We start from the raw sequence: 22382 nt of genomic DNA, 5'->3' as shown, positions 1-22382 counted from the left end.
TATTAGTTCCTGGGTATCTCCGTCCGAGGGGAATTACTTCTTTAGTGCTCCTCGGAGAGTCCAAAATAACTTTATGCATGATATCGGTATCTTCATATTTCTCATCTGAGGAGCCAATTGCTTTTAAATACACTCTTCTCTCACAAGTGATCGGGTAAGTCATTTGGAGAGGCTGCAGATGAGTAAGCATGCACACACACCAGAGGGTTATGGAGGCTGTCATAGGCTAGCAGTCACCGAATTAAACGCCACTGCATTACTCGCCTCTTCCCACCGGGTCCAAGTCTTCGCCGAGCCTGATGTTTGTGTTTAAACTGCTCTGCGCCTGTGCGTGCACTGAGTAGGTGAGGTGTCTTGACTCATTTGCACATTAATAAGTATTTTTCCAAACAAAGAAAATAAGATAGCGTTTGCTTTTAATATTCTGCTGTTCATTATGCATGTGTAATGCCATAGAGGTAAATACAGAGAGAGGAGGAGGAGGAGGAGAAGGGTGGCGGAATGGTGGTGTCAAACTCAAAACAAAAAGAGAAGAAGCTGAAGAAATAAAACTAATAAAAAAAATTTAATCTAAAGTCAAATGCAGCCTTTTGGCCTAAAATTGTAAAAGATTTTCCTTGACAGATCAAGGATCTTTGAAGTGGAAGTAGAGGAGATGTAGAAGAAGAGGAGAAGGAGGCTAAACAAATGTAACTAATAAAAAAACATACAATTTGCTTATATTTTCAAATAAAAGCATGTTGCTTTAAATGTCTGCTTAGCTTCAGCCATTTCAGGTGTAAAAAACAGAACAGGGACAGCCAAACCTAAACAATGGTGTGAGAGGAGTACAAAACACTATATTTAGAGACAAAATCTATACTTTTATGACACTGAGAAATGCAGGGTTGCCAAGGGTATACGCAACAATGAGGTGAAAACAATGAGATTCTTTTGACAGTAAACTGTAGGTTGCATACAAAGAGGCAGGGGTCAAGCTGAAATTGTCCATCAGCCAGACAAGCAGAACTCATTTGGATGCAAACGAGTGTCTCTGATATTCAAATATTCGATATATATGCGCAAGGCTTCGGTGAACACTGGCCCCTCCCACTCAAAGAGCTCCCAACCAGTATGTTACAAGACATGCATGCAAAGGTATGGGAAAGGAGTTTTTTTCTTGCATACGTGTCTTTGCATATTCATTGTTTGAAAGTCTGTTAATTTCCATTACGCTTCATGAAAAAAAGCTCAAGTTGGGACTCGGACAGCTTGAAGCGATGGCTGGGCATAAACAAACTCTTCTAGACCCTAAATCACCCCCAGAATAGCTGGTACACTCTAGAATTCTGCTGCATGCATCACTTCCACTGTTCAGTGCAAATCTAAAACTGTATATTACAACCTCAGAGCTCTAGGAGATACATCAGCAGAGAAAGACTTTAGAAACTTTGAACCTCACTCATAAGCAGGGTTGAGATGTAACAGGATCAAGTACCAGAAATATGTTATGATATTATAACTATAACTGTGTCTGAGCCACTCGTACCAGTGCAAACACACACCAACATGCCTCCACCATGTCAGTGTCACTGCAGTGCTGAGAATGATCCACCACCCAAATCTGTGGTGGTCCTGTGGGGTCCTTACCAATTGAAGAACAGGGTAAAGTAAGGTTAACAAAATATGCAGAGAAACAAATAGACAGTCTGTAATTACAGAACTAAGTGCTCCTATATGGTAAGTGGAGCTCTCATAATGGGCTGGGTTCATTCCAAACCCGTGGTGATTCTGATATGAATGTGTAAATTTATGTATTTTATTATTTTATTAAAATATTTTATTACCAACTGAATAGAAAGTCCCCAAATCCTTCCCAGAAAAATTAGCAGTGTTTATTTTGTAACTATTTTAAAATCAGCTGCAGCATGTAGCAAGATTCTTTGCAAACACTGTTCCTACTAAAGCATGAGTAGACTGAAATATCACTGTGCTGAACAGTTATTTATCTCAGTATTACTGAACTCTACTAAAGCCTGAGTAGACTGATAAATCACTGTGCTGATCAGTCATTTATCTCAGTGTTACTGAGCTCTACTAAAGCCTGAGTAGACTGATAAATCACTGTGCTGATCAGTCATTTATCTCAGTGTTACTGAGCTCTACTAAAGCCAGAGTAGACTGATAAATCACTATACTGATCAGTTATTTATCTCAGTGTTACTGAGCTCTACTAAAGCATGAGTAGACTGATAAATCACTGTGCTGATCAGTTATTTATATCAGTGTTACTGAGCTCTACTAAAGCATAAGTAAACTGATAAATCACTGTGCTGATCAGTTCTTTATCTCAGTGTTACTGAGCTCTCCTCATCAAAGGCTAGGATCCATTGGGGCTCACTGTCAATGGAATCTGTGTAGACCATCACAGAGGCAACATACAGATGAGCAAATGAAAACACAATGAGATTGCTATGAGTGTGGGTCAGTGAGGAGCAAGGGCCCATTCACCTGAATGAGGGCACACTATAATGTATTGAAGAGGCTATCACATTAACCTGCCAAGGCCTTTTAAATGGGGTCCAAGACTTAAACTGATTTATCTATTGGCTCCTTCAGGGGCACTTTAGAGTGTACAGCTCAGCCTACCACGCCATCAATCTCCCCCTACTCAATAGCTATCATTACTCTTTATACTGGACCCTCAGAGACGAGAGAGGAGGACAGAAAGGCATGCACATACACCCACACATACACACTGATCAAGAGTTTATGTTACCTGTGCCCTCACAGCAATGCTGAGTTTAGACCTGCACTTCCTACAACACTCAAATTTCTACCTTGTTCTATAAACTTCTCAATCACGTTATGGTTTGGTGCTATCACCTTAGCGCGAGTGTAAAAGACGCTCTAATAGCCGGAACTACATTACCGGATCCTCCACCCTCTCCTCTCTTCTCACCAACACTCAACACAAAGAAGTTCTTCTCAAGGAATGAATGCATAATTAGTTTACAGCATCTGAAAAATACAGACAATCTCATATTCAGAGGATGAACGGTTTCATTTGCTGGAGAAGGAAATGTTTGATGAAACAGATCCAGAATAGAAAAAGACTGTCAGGCGAGCTTTGCACCGCATATGATCAGAGATAACATTTAGACGAAGAACAAAGACTGCAAATATGCATGAGAGTGGGGGTCTGCTGAAGAGTTAGAGAAACAAAGAGTTCTGAGGTGAAAAAAGAAGAAAGAAAACAGTCAGATTTGAGAAGTACGGCATAGAACCAGATGAATACTAATCACAGGAACGCAAGATTTAAAGGAATTTTCCATGAACCGTGGCTGAATCAGGTGTTAACTTCTCTACTGAGAAACAAAATCTTACAGCCATCTTTAGACACATGATATTTCCAGGCATCACAAGGCCACTTATTTACCTGCATTAATTTCATGTATTTTCTTTGTAAGTTGTGCACCACATTCTCCTTTTTAAGGTTTAATCATACAATATCAAGCCATCCAGCCTAGAATTCCAAACAAAAGCATGGCTAAGGAATATTTACATGTAGGTACACAAAAATGATATATATTTAGAATCCATACTGAACTGTTAAATCATACGGATGTTTAAATTGTTCCTTGTCCGAGTAAAGGTGTTTCTTGCATTGGTGGAAAACCTTTTATAGATGGTACTCATATAAAATGTAATGTAATACAAAAAGCATTTTAGCTAAAAGAGTACATCATAAAACTGTAGGATAATTTCTACATAACTTTAGCATAACTGACATATTCTATTTTCTAACAACTTCCAATAGGCGTATACAGATATTTAAGGTAAATAATTTGAATAAAAATGAACACATGGAAAGAAAGCAAAACTTTACTCACCGCTTCTAAGTTTGTGACCATGACAGTTGGGACAGCTCCCTCTTGGTCATGTTGCTCCAACACCTGAACCTCTTGGTTCCCTATGTTCTCTGGGTCTGATATGTTTTTTGGGTTCTCTTGGTTCTCTTGCTCGTATGCTGGCTCTTGGTCCCTCCCCACAGTCTCAAGGTCATTTTGTTTCTGTTCTTGTTCCTGATTATGTCCAACAAATCTGTCGTCTTCTCCCCCATGTCCAAGGACATTTGTGGTGCCATCTTGAACTCCTTCTGAGGTTGCTTGACCAGGAGAAGAATGCCGCATGCAGTCCAGAGCTTGTGTTGGGGTAGAGGGCTCCACAATTGGCGTTGCTTTTTGGTCTGTTTGAGAATATATGTGAGTATGTTCTCTTTATTTGTTTATTTAACATAAAAATAAGTAACTTATGGTTATTAGGTCATGAAGTTTGAACTTCCTGGGATGGAGGGGTCAACTCGCCTGAAAGTTGCTGAAGGTCTGAGGTTTCGATAGGGGCTGATGAGGACGGACAGTTGAGACACTCCTGTCAATGAAGAAAGTAGCTCATGTGTTTTTTTTTGTACATTTTCACAAAGTACAATTTTTGTTTTTCTTGTCTGTTAGAGGGTATATGTGTGTGACTACATTTGAAACTTTTGTGAACATTTGAAACTTTCACATAGAAATAGTTAAACGTCTGCCATTACCTTCTAACCTATTTTAAACTGGTTAGGTTATTATGTCAAGTTAAAGTTCTGGCCATGTAGCCGAGGGAGACGTTTATGTTACCACAACAGCTTCTCACTGATATAACCATAAATGCATAATCTCCTCTTACTGGGCCCTAATCTAAAACAGGCTGACAAGCACAAATTCCCTTTAGCCAAGAATAACATTTCACTCAATAGCAGCATGATTACTCTTCATTAGGCAGTAATGGGACAGTTTGACAAGTGGAGCTGCTCCTTTAGTCACCTGCTGATGTGCATGCATGGCCCAGTGGAGATGAGACCTCTCTGTAAGTGGCCATTAACCACAGTTCATCTGTCACACTTCAGTCCAGGCTCAACCTCCGCTGCACTTCATTTGGGCAGTGAAATCCCACAGGAGCTTATGCCATTTATAGTGCTGGTCATGTTCATTAATACCACAGCAGCAACAGGGGATATTTCTAATAGTGGGACAGTCACTAAGCACTTAAAAATTCGTGCTTATAGAAAAACAAAAAAAGGTTTTATGTAACAACCACCCACAGACAGAGAAAGGAATGGGCAAGTTGTGAAGGCGTTTATTTATTGATCCGTTCATTCAGATCGTTTCCATCTAATCTAATTAGAAAACTCACCAAAGATTAAACCAAATAAGGTCCTCTTGGAAGGCAGGGAAAACCTGAAACTGGACCTGGAGCATGAGTCCAGCATGAGTGGTACATTCAGCTCCCACCAACTAGACGTCACATTAAAATGTCACACAGTGCTTTGCTCATGTCACAGCTGTTCTCTCCTCCATTTCCACTGACATGTCATCTCTTTCATTAGAAAAGAATGTCTCAGGGAAAAAAAAGAAAAACGTTTGTCCATTGAAACTTACTCTAAACATCTACGTATGAAGGGTATTCGTTACACAAGGACTTGTAACAGGAGAGGAATTGTTTTGCTGGCCATAATGACTGTAAGTGTAATTCAAGCTTTTATAATTAATTAGGAATGCTGCCCGCCTGTGGCCACTGATCATCCCCCCCTTTAAACTATGGTTAATTAGGGTGTGAATGGATGCAAGCACTTAGGCTTTCTAAATGTTACTTGGGAAGGAGTTATTTGAGACTTGAGGTATTGCAATAACATGTAGTAGTGCTGCATCATCTTGGTCATACATATGAAATGCAACTCAAATCTGACGCATTGTCTACTTTTACTTGTGTTAGGTGTGTTGCTTGCAAGATTGGAAATATACATATTAAAGCTGTCACGCAAAAAACCTGTATCTTCATTTCTACCAATTTTCAGTTTTTGGAATATTATGAATGTGACAGTTGTTATTTACATTGTGATGAAATTCATGAATTGACCAATTGAAATGCTCCAAAATGACCTGGACTAAAATCATACTATACTGACCTCCACTGAAAGTTAATCAGTTTTTTTCAATCTCCTGTTAAGTTGCCATTTTGGAGATTTCTTGCGTGACAGCAACAACATGCACTTTTTGAGATAGTTTGATCAAATCTACAAAATAGTCATCCTTTACCTTAGCTATTTCAGATGATGTAAACTTACAGTTTCATGACGAATGATCAAAAGAAATGCTCGAAAATGACTTTACATTATTTCTACACTGACTTTCATTGAAGATTTTTGCAGAAACTTCCCATTTTAAAGTTTTGAAAGTTTTTGCCTTAGCATGATTAAATTCAGGGGTACAAATCTATGACAGGCAATGACATCATCTTGTTCTCACACCTAAAATATAACTCTTAAATTTGAGTTTCAATTGAGTACCAGCAGAAACCAGTTGCTGTTCTGAGCACTGGCTTTTAATATACAGCTAATTTAAATGTAAGGCCTTTCAAACATGACTTCCTAACACTGTACAAGTGTCTGCAATGGCCTGTTACGAAGCACACAGGCCTTCATAAATGCTTATTTCTCATCCCTTATCATTGATTGAACTGAGGGTTTAGAAACTCAAAAAAGCCCAACAATTTCCACTCCACAGCTGCTTCAGACACTTTACTTAATCCATGCTGATTAGTCGGGGCAGCTTTTTTAGAGTTCATTTCCATCTAGCGACATGCGATACCAACAACAGTTCGGACTATACTAAGGAGTGCAAAGCCACAAGATCCACCTGGGGTCAAAACACACCACGGGAAAATCTCTCTTTGAGCACAGGGACTCCGTTAGCAGACAACACTCTGGCTTTTCTTGGCTCTTCATTTCACTGCCTTAAAGGGGGCACAGCATAGAAGGGTCTCTAGCCAGGAAATACCAAGCAGGATTTAGGAGACTTGAGCAAATATAAACAAACAGGAAGTAAACTGGCTGATGCAAATCTCTAATCTTTGCCTACAGTTAATGCTCGGTTAAGATGGGGATTCCTTGAAGGCCTCAAAGAGAAAACAGCATAAACCCATTACCTGTTATTTAAAGAATCCCGTTGATCCTCATCAGTACCAGTTTAATAGTTTTAAAAGTAAGGAACAAATGTCTCGGAGGTCATTAGTGATTCGTTGACTTAACAGACGTGTCTCCGAACAGCTTCGTAATCTTTAACTAAATGAAAAACACATGTTCAGACAAGAGAGGCGTCATTTTACTGACAGAATGCTCACAGTTGTACTGTGTGACGTATGTTTAATCCCAGCCATGCTGTACTTTATGAGCAATGCAGCTTCGCCGAAGCTTCTAATGAGGTTACAACAGCCTGCATCATTTCATCTTTGAACTAGAAGCCATGCATCAGTGCGTGCTCTGAGAAGAGAGACGGAAGGGTGTTCTTGAGCGCTGTGCATTTCCCCATTATTCAAGCTTCATTATATTCAATCAATATTCATTTAGCCACTGGGGTTATTGACTCATTCTCAAATAAAAGTATACTCTACAGCAGCTAAGCACGTTATGAATCATTTGTCTTGTCACAGAGAGGAGACTACCATTCCACGGAGTGCTAACAGTTTGATGCCACCCTGCGGTTATGGCTGTAAATTATGTGTTTTATGAGTCTTCAGAAAGATCAATGCTACCTGCGGCCTGTCAGTGATAAATCAATCGTGGTTAATGTGTTTGGAAATAAGCTGGGCTTTTTTTCTGTTTGCTTGTTTTTGTTATTGTTGTTGCTGCTGTTCGTTTCATTGCTTGGTTTGTTTGGGAGGAGAGTTTTTAACACATTCATTAATTAGGGATTCTCTAAACCTTTAGGAGAGCTGGGCAATAACACTGTGATACACAATATGCTTTTTGAGGATATTGTAAGTGCTTAAGAAACCCTGATCAACTGCATGTAATTAGACTGGTTAAAGTCTGGTTAAAGTGCAGCAGATGTTGAATGATCACTGTACTTACTATGGGAGAGTATCTGAATTTTTAATAATGTGTTGTTACTTATGTATTTAGTCTGTGATTAAATGCATCCGGATAAATATTGTATATCATGAAAAATGTCTTTATGGTATTTTACCATATCGCTCAGCCCTACCCTATAGTATATTATAGTGTATATATATATATATATATATATATATATATATATATATATATATATATATATATATATATATATATATATTACTTGTGTAACTTAACACAACTAGAGGGCGCTATCCTGTTAAAATAAGTTCTTATTACACAGTGTAATTACAAATATGTATTTGCACATTTTTCACATAATTTGAGTTGTCCTGTAGCCTTGTCTTGAAATTATATCATGAATGGACCAATAGAAATAATCCAAAATTACTTAAAAATGAATTGAAATGTTTTTACCCTGACTTCCTTTGAAAGTTAAGTTTTTTTTTTCTTCTATTTCCTATAAATTTACCATTTTGGAGATTCTATGTATTTGTGTGACATTGGACACTAAAATGAGAAGATCCACATGTCAGCATGGGTTGGCCTCTCATTGGATGACTTACCTTCTAGAAATGAACTATTCACAACCATATCAAAACTATATCATTAATTATCTCCATTATTTAACTTAAAGTGTGAAGTTACCTCGTCCTGGTCAGCACAGACATGCTCTTGCTGGTGTGAGAAACTGGTCTCTAAAAAAAAATAATAATAAAAAAATTTTAAACATGCAAGCATTGAAAGACTGATATCAATATCAGTTAATTAATATGATTAGCAAGAAGCCAAGTATCAGAAACCTGACAGAAATGGTTTTCTTCTCTACAAGATCTGCTCTGAGTGATTAAGCCTCACGACATTGGTCTTGCTCCAGTTTACTGCAAGTGTGTCCCAGCTCTCACTGACAGTGTGTGACCTTACTCTGCTCTCAGCATGGCTGCTAAGCACTGGCACCTATTCATAGAAGTCACTAATTAGATTAGTTGCCGCCAAGCAGCTACACTTAAATAGCTCCGGAGTGCAGGAGAGAACCAAAACCCTCCACAGATGGCTAGTACGTTCACAGCATACTGAACACCAAACAGAAACAAACACACACTCCGTTTCACTCCAAAATATGCACTAGCATACCAATAGCACCACAACAGGGTCTGTGAACAGTGCTGAGTATCTGTGAGGGCGCGAGGGTCACATTCAGTGTGGTGAAGGAGTTTGGAGCCTCTTTTGGTAAACCGCTGTAGGCTGGTTCCATGAGAACAGGCTCAGCCAGGCTGAATGAGCAGTGCTGATGTGTGGGCCTACCTGAAAGCGGGTGTGTTCCCTCAGCTTCAGCTCCAGTAGCGCTACACACCTCCCGAGCCTCTTCCTCCACTGTCTTCTGGCCTCGCTGCTTCTCCTCGTCTTCTGTCCAAACCACCTCCACCTCCAGCCCCGTCGTGGAGGAAGCCATGCTCACCACACACACACACACACACACACACACACACAGACTCTCTCGCGCGCCTGTCCTGCTTCAGCTCTCTCCACAGCAGGACCAACTCTCCTGCGTCCTCTGCTGCTCCGGCCGATCTCCTTAATCACACACGCGCTGACACGGTCAGGAAGAGCCCCCCTGTCTACAGTAGCCTCGGTGAGAGCGAGGGGCTTTCTGCGCTCTAATTCTAATAAATACACGGTGTTTTAACGTCGTTCTGTTTTATAGCCCGTTAGAACCAAGAGAGGCAATAAAAAACATTAAAATGCTGAAATAATAATAATAGTGTAATAACATATAGATATATATACAGGACAAATATAAAAAATGACGAATGACACAGTTAATGTTAAAATTACACTTGGCTCCAAAAGACAAGAACAATAAGTTCAAAGAAATTAGCTGAGAGAATATGACAAACCTAACAAGCATAATAATAATAATAATAATAATAATAATAATAATAATAACAATACGATTATGATAACAATAGGTTTATCATAATTATTAGTAGTCAGATTATTGTTTTGTTACTGTTTCCTCGACGTTTTAAAATGAATAATATAAACACACACATACATATGTATATATATATATATATATATGTGTGTGTGTGTGTGAGAAAAATAATAAAACAAACGTGTAAATTTGTACTTTCAACTTGGCTTACTGATGGCCTGTTTAGAAGAGTGAGCGTGTGAACTGTGTGTGTGTGTATGAGAGTGAGAGTGAGAGAGAGAGAGAGAGAGAACTGAGTTTGTGTGTGAGAGACAGAGTGAGAGAGAGAGAGGTGTGTGTGAGAGACAAAAAGTGTGTGTGCGTGAGAGAGAGAGAGAGAGAGAGAGAGAGAGAGAGAGAGAGAGAGAGAGAGAACTGGGTTTGTGTGTGTGTAAGAGAGAGAGAAGGAGAGACAGAGAGTGTGTGTGTGTGTGTGTGTGAGAGAGAGAGAGAGAGAGAGAGAGAGAGAGAGAGAGAGAGAGCGAGAGAGAGAGAGAGAGAGAAACAGAGAGTGAGAGAGAGAGAGAGAGAGAGAGAAACAGAGAGTGAGAGAGAGAGGTGTATGTGAGAGACAGAAAGTGTGTGTGAGAGAAAGAGAGAGAACTGGGTTTGTGTGTGTGTGAGAGTGAGTGAGAGAGAGAGAGAGAGAGAGAGAGAGAGAGAGAGAATGAATGTGCAAGGAATCATTGAGGAAACTCTTTGCTTCCTCCTGGTCGCTCTCTCTCTCTCTCTCTCTCTCTCTCTCTCTCTCTCTCTTTTCCCTCTCTCTCTCCTCGGGACGATGATGAGTGTAGAACGGAGCGCGAAGCGGACCTGAAGGAAACCCAGAGAGGAGCCGAGCCCCTCTCGCGCGCTGATCGATCGCTCTCCGTTTCCGCACCAGATCTGCGCGCGTGGAGCTCCGTGCCGAACGAAAGCTGATGTGAGCGTGCTGCGTCCAAGCGGACCTGAGGGAGAACATTCTTCCAGCAATGGCGTACCCTCAGGGCTTTCTGTACCAGCCCGCCGCCCCCCTTGCCCTCTACTCGTGCCACCCGCCGTACGGAGCGCGCGCCGAGGAGCTCAGCAGGTCCTCCTCGTCCTCTTCATCATCTTCTTCTTCCTCTTCCTCCTCGTGCTCCTCTGGATCCGCCTTCGCTCCGTACGCGGGCTCAGCAGCGTTCACGAGCCCTGCGCCCTTCAGCGCGCTCCAGTACGGAGCCGAACCGGCATCTCTCTCCGCGTTCGTGGTGAGTCCTCACAGCTCCATCAGCGAGAGGGACTGAGATCCTCTTCAGCATGCTTCACTCCTTTACTCACGCAGGACCTGCAGTCCAGTCCTAACTGCTGTGCACTTTATCAGAACGTGTAGACCATCAGGGCAGAGGAGCAGTTCAGTGTTCAGGAGAAGCGGGGTAATGGTGGTCAGTTGCGCTCAGGGCGCGTTCAAACCCCCTCCCGCTACTCTCAACTTGCTTCAACACTTCTACAGAGCTGCTGTATGTAAACAGGACCGTCAGCTCGTTTATTTTATAGGCCTGAGTGAAATAACAGCGGAGCTGAGTGTCATCTCAGAGCCCTTATTAAATGAGATTCCACCAGACTGCCTTATAAACAGACTAATGCGCAGACACGCACTTTATTAAAGCCAAACGCGGAGCAGACTGATGTAATAACACTGAGGTACAGCTGCAGTTCACTGAGAACTGATGAACTGGTGATTTATGTTTAAGAGTTTATGTTATCTGCAATGAGTTTTCTGATATTTGCTAAAAAGGAAAGAGAAAAGAAGGAAACAGGGTGTAAATAAAGAAAATACAGGACTGAACATACTAGAAAAATGAAATAAAAAAGAAATAAGAGAAATATTACAGTATTATAAAGAATAAAGAAAAAAATTACAAAGAAAAAAATGATGGACATAAACAAAGACAGAAGGAAAGAAAGTAATTAAGGCAAAGAGAGAAAATGCTGTGTTGGTGTGTGTGTGTGTGTGTGTGTGTGTCTCGGTTGCAGAGCAGTTTTACAGTCTTGCTGTGTGTGATTTGTGGTTGTGTGTTTACTGAATGTCTTCTGTACCGTGTGTGACCTCAGGGCTCTCCGTATGACCCCGGTCCAGGTGTGGGGGGCTCCATGGGTTTCCCCCCGTACGGCGGCGCTCTGGGCCCCTTCTCTGCCCTGGACCCCGCTTACCGCAAGAACGCCACGCGGGACGCCACTGCCACCCTGAAGGCCTGGCTGAGCGAGCACAGGAAGAACCCGTACCCCACCAAGGGGGAGAAGATCATGCTGGCCATCATCACCAAGATGACCCTCACGCAGGTGTCCACCTGGTTCGCCAACGCCAGGAGGAGGCTGAAGAAGGAGAACAAGATGACGTGGTGCTCCCGGAACAGGAGCGAGGACGAGGAGGAGGAGGAGAACATTGACCTGGAGAAACACGAGGATGACGAGGAGCCCATTAAAGCCACTGAGACGACCCCCGAATCCAGCAAGGACTTCAGTGAGCGACGATTAACATTATTATTAATGTGTTATTATTATATTACAAATGTAATATATACTATTGTTAGGTAACACTATATTCATATTAATAATAACAGTATTAACGACGACAACAACAATAATGATAATAATAATAATAATAATAATAATAATATTATTATTAACAACAATAATAACTAATAATAATGATAATAATAATTAATAGTTAATAGTTAATAATAGTTAGCTTTATTATTAAAGCTATATTTGTGGGGGTCAACCTTTTAAAATAAAAATGTGTACGACACTTATTTATTACGAATAGTGCTGTCGTCATTGTTATTATCATTATTATTATTATTATTATTATTATTATTATTATTATTATTATTATTATTGTTATTATTATTATTATTTTTTTTTTTTTTTACTATTTGACAAAGCGCATTTATGTATGCCTCTCTTTCTCTTTCAGGTGGTCTTCCCGTCAGCCCCGTGTCCATCACGTGTGAGAGTCTCACTGACAGCCCCTCTGCTGAAGCGGACCGTATTACAGAGCCTGCGAAACAACGATCCGCGTGCCCGTCCCCGCTGCCCACCGCCCCCTCCCCTGAGCCTCCGGCTCCCACACAGCCCCCCGGACGCGGAGAGCCAGTGCAGCCCCAAAACCCGCCCCCTAAACCTAAACTGTGGTCTCTGGCCGAGATGGCCACGTCGGACAAGGGGAGCAGCGAGCGCGCGCAGCCGTGTGTCCGCGCGCCCAGCCCCGCTCCCTTATCGCCTCCCCGCGCGCACCACTGCCCCTTCCCCCGAGTGCAACACCTGTACTGCGCCCCCGCGGCCTTTTACCCCGCCTTCACGAACTACAGCGCGCTGAGCCACCTGAGCGCGAGCCCAACACCCAGCCAGCCCCGCGCGCACGGATTAAGAGCAGGGGCATTGCTGAGGGAGAGCGCGCTCAGAGCCCCCACGACCACGGACACGCGCAGAGAATCGGCCTTCGAGCACAGGAGGGGCGTTAAATAGCCCCAGTCCGCTGCTGTATCCCCTCTACGAGAGGAACCGGGCTTCTCTTCACACCAGACTATAAAGCGAAAGGGGGGCTGTGCTGGGGACGAGCAACAGCAGGAGGGGCTGGTGCAGCCTGCTCCTGTGACTGCACGACTGTGTGCACGAGGCCTTTTTGTATTCAGAGGGGAATTTTATGAGATTATAGGAAGTTATAATGTTGCTTCTTCGCTAATCAGTGAGCAGTCAGTGTAAATGAGGAGCTGTGCAAGAGGCCAAAGTGAACTGACTGGTGTACAAACTCCACATTCAAGCCGTTGGACTGTTGGATATTCACATGTTGAATGCCTGCCATTCACAGAATCTATTCTTTAGTATAAGAACAGAAAATGTCCCCGTTTACCTTATTGAGTCTGTCAGATCATTTTATATTCCAGCATTTTTCAACCTAGTATCTATTCTCAGCATCTGTGCACTGATGTGTGTTTTCAGCCTATGAGTATTGTGTTTTTTTATTAATAATAGGTGCACAGGTGAAATTATTGTTTACAGTAATCTACTGTATGCTACAGATGAGGCAGACAGAGATTAGGTTGAACAATGCCGGAGCATGCCTTTATTTTCTGCCAACACCTACAGTGAAATGACAGGTTAATTAAGTCTTTATTTCATTTAACTAATTGATAAAACCTCAGATTATTTGTGTGGCCAATAAATACACTAGATACACTGTTTGGTTTGACCCGACCGGTTGGAGTGACAACAAATCCCACAATAAACAGTAACTTTGCTGTTTCTCAAAATCTCAGTGTAGTTAAACGGTTAGTGTAAACACAGCCAATCAGAGCGGCATGATGTGGAATGAGCTGTTTTACAGAAATGGACTGAATCAGAACTGTTTACGAGAGTGATGATAGGAATCAGACGTCCCAAACGTTAAAACATTGAGACATTGTTTAATGAAGGTTTTGCTATTGTTTGTAAGCCTAGTTTTGGCCGGTGTGTCTGGTTAATACAGACGTGGTACTGTAAGGTACAGCAGAACCCAAGGAAAACATATCTTTTTAATTTTTTTCCAAAACTGTTCTTTGAATTGCGTCAGGTGGTTACAAGTGAATCATATTTGTGTTTATTTGTGTGCAACCACCTCACACACATCTAAAACCCGAATCTTGCGCTCAGGCATTGAGGTTCCTACCTGGTTCCTATCTGAGTGCTCCTCAGTGACTGAACTATACAGAGACTTTGAAAACTGTGGAATTCCCTGTGAAAGAAGCTGCTTTCTTGTAAGCAGCAATTATAATTGACTACACTCCCTAAAATAAAGGTGCTTCAAATGGTTCTGCAGGTGATGCCGCAGGAGAACCACTTTTGGTTCCATAAAGATGTGTCGGTGTGAAAAATCTCTAAATAGATACAGAACTTTTAGACATCAAGTGAAGTTTTTTAGACCTTCTTTACCCTAGTTCTTTACCCTCAATCTCATTAAAAACATGTGGTTCGTCTATGGCATCTCTCAGAGAACCCTTTGAAGCGTAGTTTTAAGAGTGTAGGAGATGTTTTGGATTCTGGATTACTAAAACTCCTTGTAGATCTGACCTTTGGTCCAATATAGCCTGCCGTCCTGAACCCAGACTATATTCACCCTTACTGTGTCTGGATCTTCAGCCATTCTCCATATTCAAGCTCGCTAAGGATTAGGTTCTCATCACCTTCTTCAAAGACTGGTGCTCTGTATATTCCTGATTTGCTTTTTGAAGTGCGGTATGTGTACCCTCAAAGAAGGCCTTAGATACCTTGCACATGCTGTCCATAATTTCATGCCTAAAAGCAGCGGGAGTTTTAATACTGGGAGCGCACATTTATAATGGAGAGATTACAGCACACAGTGGACGGGATATTAAATTTATGCTTCATAAAGCATCTCCTTGCGAAGTGTGTGTTGCAGTATTCCGTCAATGCAGCAATAGTGAGGGGCTAAAAATGTTCAAAGACCATTTTAAAAGGGATTAAACGTGTAAATTCAAAATTTAGTAAACTCTATGCAAGAAAGATGGGATTAGCTCAGATTCCCTATTAGCACTGGAACTGCAGGGTCCAACAGCAACAAACATCAGAGAATCGTCTCAGGCCTGGTGGCTTACAGAAGTAATGCTGCTTTTCTGCTCACAAAGCCATGAAAAGAAGCAGCATTGACTTAGAAAAGAGACGTAATCCCTTCGGTAAAATCAAAGTTAGAGTGTGGTATACACACACGGCGAGGAGCTGTTTTTCAGTTAAATGGTTTCAAAAGTGTGTAATGGAGGAAACCCAAGCCTATATGCTCGTACTTGTATATCACACTCCAAATTCTCGAAACCTTTTTTTTGCTTCAAAGGAGACCTCCAAGACCAGTTCAGTCAAAATCTCTGCATTCCAGAAACGTCACTGCAACAGTCAAGAGTGTTTCATTGTATGTAACAACTGTCTGATTATTAATATTCAACTGCTTACAATTCCTTCATTTTCAAATGAGCATAATAACTTGGAATAATTGGAGACCGCTGACAGATATTTACCAGAATATTATATATAAATGAAGTTATTAAACAACTGACTTTTGGGAGGAGGAACATGCCTGAAGCTAATCTAACATTTCTTAAATTCCTAAATCTGTACTTTCTATGTTCATAAGGAAGTTTTCACCAACCCTCTACCACCCCGTCACCTCCCTTCAACTCCCTTCAAGTCCAGCTTCATTTATCAGAGGGGGGTCAGGCCTTCTAGCTCAAAGCAGAAGCCTGAACTCCAGCCCAAAGTTCCCAGAGTTCTCCACCCTTCTCTTATAACTCCACCCACAATATCAAACCTGCAAAGTCTATATTTCACAGAGTATAGATTTCTAGTGATGTATCATATCCATTACCATCAGGTCAGACTGTACGAGGTGTTAAATGAACGGCTGCAGTGTCATGTCTAAAACGGCTTTTATACATTTAGACTTTTTTTCTGAATGTCTCATAAAGATGATGTCATGAAGGTGTAGAAGATCCGATGACCGAACAGCAAGACCAGACAGAGGACAAAGCACTCATAACACCTCAGTGAGAGAACTGTAGGCAGTGTAGTACCGTCATTTATCCATTTATCCGTCTCGTTCACCTCTACGGTTTATTTTCCGTAAAGGAAAGTCAATGTGATGTTGACCAATTATGAGGCATTTTACATTTTACAACAGAGAAAATATGCGGTTAATGGAAACGGCTCTTCCAGCCAGTGAAAAATAAAAAGGAGAGTGGACAGGGAAAGGCAGAGTGACTGTGTGAGAAAAGCACACACTGTCCATCTCTCTTTTTCTCTCTCTCTCCTCTCATCACCTCCTCCTTCTAATCAATACGGCCAGGTCAGAGCACAACATGCACGCTTTTGCTCGTACCAAAAGAGTGTGTAAGGCTTTTAAAAGCATTGATTCTTCGCCGATCGATGGAGACTAAGGAGAGTTTTCCTGCATAGTGAGAAGGCACTAACGGCCAGATGACGGGCAGGGGGGCTGCTTTGCAAAGGTGTTGTTTATATTAACGCTTTGGATTCATCAGCTGGAGGTCAAGGCGAAAGGGAAGAGGCTTTCTGTGATTCCTCTAAAATCGATCTCCCTTTGATCTAATCTGCTACTAAAAGTGTAGTGAACGATTAGAAGTTTGTACAGCTTGCTATATATTATCTTTTAAAAGCCTGACATCCAGTCAGCTGACGCGTCGGGGCCTTCGGGGCCTTCATTCCTGTCGTTATTTAAAAGATTTTTTTTTTCAACTGCACTAATAACAAGCCCTCCCGTGTACGCTCCGTAATCAGCCACACCGCATCAAACGCATCGCGCCTCCTCCAGGCATTAGCAAATAGATTTCATTTAAGGCCCAAAATGTCCAGAGACACTGATGGCTCAATTTACTCAATAATAGATGGGAGGCAGTCTGTAAAATAATATTGACTTAAATGCCGCAGCACAGCGCGCGCGGCCCAGACAGGCGTTGAGAGAAGGAGGTGTTTTAAACAGGCAGCTGGGCGAGCGCCTCAGGGCTCCTCTCTAATTGAAAGGATCATTAGAAGCAGGAGTTGCTTCAGTCTCCCTCAGCAGTGCTGCTCTTCAGCGCACGAAATATGCTGTGCGCCGCCAAGCCACTCCAACTAAATATGAGGCGGCCGTTGTCACACGCCACGTTCGATAAGGCCGTGTGGTGCAGGCATAATGCTGCAGCCAAGGATGATTGGCTAATTAAGAGCTGCCATCTTAGGACTGTCTTTTGGAGCCTTGGTGCCAGATCTTGTTATTTTTTGTTGTTTTTTTTAAGTCCTTTGCAGAAAAACAAAAATAAATGCTTGGACTAAATGAACAGCTTCACTAGGAGGTAGGACATAATCAGGCTCACTTCCACAATGCGAGGGGAAAATAAAAATGATAAACGTGTCCAGAAGATCTGTCACATCAGCCTGAAGATCTGTCAGCCGAGCATCATGGAGATTAGTGCTTACACTAAGATGTATATGAAGAATAATAGAGGCCTAATCACCGTGCTACAGCTCGGCCTGTCACTGGCTCGTATTGTCTTTTTGTTTTCTGCTGAAGCAGAGGAACGTAATTCTAACATTCCCTTCTCCGATCCGACATGGGCTCTAATTCCACAGTTACTGTGTTACTGCCTTGTTGGAATATATGAGAAATTTCCTAGGGATGACGATGTGTTGTGCAATGACATAGTAGAATGTCATTTAATCGCTTAGGCACTTGGTTAGGGTCAAGGATAAAGAATGTACACGAGACACTGGATCCAGATCTTCTTGAACTAGAAGAGGAAGCGGTGCTGAGAGGCTTAATTGTTGCGTATCACAGAGTGCTCCTAATCTTCAGTGTACTGCACCCTCTGAAAACAATTGACAAAGAGCACCTCTGTATTCACTAGGGCAGCCTTGAGTTATCATATTAAAAATACATTTATTCTAAGTCAATTTTCAGGATTGTTTGGCAGCACTGGAAACAATAACATCACAGAGGACTGCCTATTCCTGCCAACACCCTGGGGTGGCACTATATTTCTTTTTGATGTGATTAAAAGACAATGATGAATATGTTTTGTTTCGCACTTGAATAATGTCTAGGAAACCTGGAGCACGGCAAATAGCGCATTTGTGAGTGGATCCCCTCATCTGAAATGGAAAGGCACAAATAAACAGAATTACAGTTTTTTTTCTACTTTGTGTATTTTACAGTAAGATTACTGTAAATCCTATATGGGGACATCCAATTTATTTATATTCATCTTGTTTCTAAGACGAAGGCAACCAAAGGTACAATATATGTCCAAATGTTTGTGGACACCCCTTCTAATGAATGCATTCAGCTACTTTTAGTGGCACCCATTGCTGACACAGATGTGCAAATACACACACACACACACTTTTTGCAATAGATTAGGATAAAACCTACTGGCACCATGCTCAATACCATGCGTCGGTTAGAGGGGTGTAAAGCACGGCCAGATTTGAGCTGTGGAACAGTGGAACTGTGTTCTCTGGAATGATGGTGCTCCATCTAATACTTCTGGCATGGTGATCCTCCAACATCCTTTAATTGCAATCAAATCCTCACAGCAATGCTCCAAAAGCTAGTAGAAAGCCTTTCTGAGACAGTAGAGACAGTTACTCCAACAAAAGCAGGATTAACTCTTTCCTATTACCCTTGATTTCAGAAGAAACAATGAATGAGCAGGTGTCCCAATACTTTTGTCCACATAGTGCATCACCACAATGTCTGAAATGTATTGCATAATAAACGATGGTCTTTATTTCCGGCGCGTGTGCTAAATACATGAATCACTGGATGGTCTTCCCTCTGCCTGCACGTCCCTGCATACGCCGGGTGTTCGTGTGTACTGTGCAGAGGTGACAAGGAGAGCCTACTTAGCAAACAAACCTGGCAAGAACCCACAATGAATAAATAATCAAAAGCTATTGTAAGCAGTCAGAGTGATGTTGCCACACTAGTGACAGCTTTGCCATTTACTTTGAAAATGCTTCCTACATAAAAAGCGAGGAAGTGCAGAAGGAAGGCATGTCACCTCTACCCCAGTGAACTTGGATGGAAAGCAGGCATGTGGCACCCTCAAAGGCTGGTTTTGCCTGAGGAGCTCGAGTGGGACCCACTTCTTCTACAGAAACCTGAACAAAGGAAGCAGAAAGTCAAGGTTCAGTCACACAAAAAAAGTCTGTGAGTGTATATGTGTGTGTGCCATGCTTTATTCGATACGCACTGAAGACTATAATAGATGACATGATTCGGAGACACGCTTAAAATTGTAAGGGGTTTTTCAAATGCAGAGTAGTCCACCAGGGCAGTTTCTCAAATGCATAATATAGCAAGAATATGCTGGGTAAATATTGTCACTGTCAGAAGAAAACCTCAGAACGGCATTTTATCACATTTTTTCTTCACACATTCCTAAAAATATGGGTGCTACAAAGGGTTCTTTGAGCAATGCCATAGAAGAACCATTTCGGTTCCATAAAGAACCATTTTTGTAAAAGAGCTGTGGATTAGGAACCTTTCACTCTGCAAAGAACATTTACGTTGGCTTCTTTATACCTTTAAAGGGTTCTTCACATTTATCTCTTTAACAAAAAAGGTTCTAACAAAAAATGGAACTAAAAGTGGTCGTCAAAGAACCTTCGCTTTGTAGGACCTTTATTTTTAAGTGTGCACTATTTGAAGACCAGCTGCCTTTTATGTTGTGTGAATATTTTAAATGCTGCACATTTCTATTAGTCTGGTTTGTTAAGCTTAATCTTAAAAGGTAGGTTTGTTTGCTGTTTTGGAGATATATGGGGGTCATATAAAGTCATACGACACTGACCATATCTAAAAACACCCAAAAAACATGAATTCAATCCAATCTAATAAAGACAGAACTCACATTTCTATTGCATTCAATTTTAGTCCTTGGTTTAAAAAAAAGGATGGCCTCATGTTACCAAACGACAACTGTAACTGAAATAATTGAAATGCTGGTTGGTGTGGCGCAACAGATAACACCACTACCGGCCAGTGAGCTACCACACCACATTGGAGAGACTGGGGTTCGATTTCTGGTCTGTGTGGCTGTGCTGCGCTGCACCAATAAGAGTTCTTGGGCAAGACTCCTAACGCTACATTAGCCCACCTCTGTAATACCAGTTACCTTGTAAGTCGCTCTGGATAAGAGCGTCAGCTAAATGCAGCAGATATAAATAAATTGGAAAAAAAAATTTCATTCATATGAAAATGTTCATTTCAGATCATTGATCATTTCATATCATATCACAGATCATTTCAGCACTTTAATGGGATATAAAAATGGATATATTGTGTGAGTTGCTTTCAAAAGCATGGTAGGCCAATGAGACAGTTCCAGAAATTCATCATAAAACAAGAAAATACTACATAACAATCTATCTCTTTGCTGTCACACAAAAAAGCTCTTCACAGGAGAAGAACTTTCAATGGTCAAAAGTCAAAGTACAAATATTTGATTCCCAGTCATTTTGAAGCATTTCTATTGATCCATTCATCATGAAATTTTGCAACACAATAAAGAACACCGCCCAAATTTAAATGATGCCAAAAAGCTAAAAACACAACTTGGAGCTTGAAATTGATTTTTCATTTCATGTAATAGTTTCTTTCTCCTTTATTATTATCAAATGATGCCAGTGAGGGAATGTTCCTCCATCAACAGTGGATGTGGTGCCTGCTGGCTGTTAGCACTACCTGCCTCATGTCTGTGTTGTAGCTCCTGCTGAGGAGAGCCTGAGGTCCTCCAGCTGTCAGGATCAGCACTCTGGCACCCAACCCTTCCTCTTCACTTCCTCTCTGACTCCTTATTGTCCCTTTAATCCTCCTGAACTACACTGTCTACACCCCTGTGGCCGGCTTCACCTCCTCCAGCAATCATCAGACATGCCTGAAAAACACATACACTCACACTCAACAAACACACAACACACACACCTGATAAACCCCTGAGAACTCCTGCCACTCAGGTGGTTAAATATAAGCATACACAACCACTCTCTCCAAGTACACTGTCGTGCCAGCTTGTGCACGCACTCTGAAAACACACACACATGCCATAACACCCTCTCTCTCACACACACACACACACCTCCATGCCTCCTGCCATGCCACCCCATGCCTCCATCCAGCTCTCTCCAGGTGTCTCATAGTGGCATATGTTCTCTTTTCACTGTTTCTCCAACAACACAAACTAACCCCAATACACACACACACAAACACACCCAAACAAATATTAACATAATCACAAATCAGATGCCAATAATGATAAGCAATAACCATACAAAAATAATAAGTGGTGTGAAAAACAAGAGATACTGTCCATTCAAACATGATTAATGTAGCAGGTCTGAACATTTTGTTGGAAAAAATGAAAAATCCTGTCGTCACTGTTACGCCAAAACCTTGTATCTCCTTTTTTTCCACTTTTTGACATAATGTGAATCTGACTGATCTGATTTTTTATATTGTGTAAAAGGGTCAAATGATGAATGGGCCAATAGAAATGCTCCAAAACTACATGGACTTTCTTTTACCAATTTAATTTATTTATATATTTCTATTGAAAGTTAAGGTTCCTTCTCCTTCTCCAGTAAAGTTACTTTTGGAAGTACAAGGTTTTGTACAAGTACATGGCAGCAAGCTGGGGTGCTGCCAGGGATTTTGGGCCCCATAAAATACTCAATTAACACATCTTAGGGTCTCATGTCAGTCACAGGCCCTTAGAGTAGTCCTGATGTCCCCCCATGATATTCTGGACTCATTGAACTACCATGCATTTGAAAAAAAAAAAAAAAATCACATATTTGGTCACATATGATACACAGCACAGCTGTTTTTTTATGCACAGCTATAAATATCAACTGATAATTCACTTTTATCTAAAGAGTCTTGAGGGGAAATTGGGAGTTTTACTTCAAAGGATT

The 22382-nt window shown here is 41.4% G+C and overlaps 1 protein-coding gene across 1 annotated transcript; it reads left to right on the top strand.

The window, feature by feature from the left end:
- Window positions 1–10876: 10876 nt before the first annotated feature.
- irx5b (iroquois homeobox 5b) lies at window positions 10877–13394 on the top strand. The gene is made up of 3 exons (XM_072673662.1): window positions 10877–11134; window positions 11979–12387; window positions 12844–13394. Exons 1-3 carry the CDS (start codon window positions 10877–10879, stop codon window positions 13392–13394), a joined length of 1218 nt encoding a protein of 405 aa, XP_072529763.1.
- The last annotated feature ends 8988 nt before the right edge of the window (window positions 13395–22382 follow it).

Source organism: Salminus brasiliensis, chromosome 2 (genome assembly GCF_030463535.1).
Source record: "Salminus brasiliensis chromosome 2, fSalBra1.hap2, whole genome shotgun sequence".
Lineage (NCBI taxonomy): Eukaryota > Metazoa > Chordata > Actinopteri > Characiformes > Bryconidae > Salminus > Salminus brasiliensis.
Note: the sequence above shows the minus strand (reverse complement) of the source record. Positions and strands in the feature narration are given on the sequence as shown.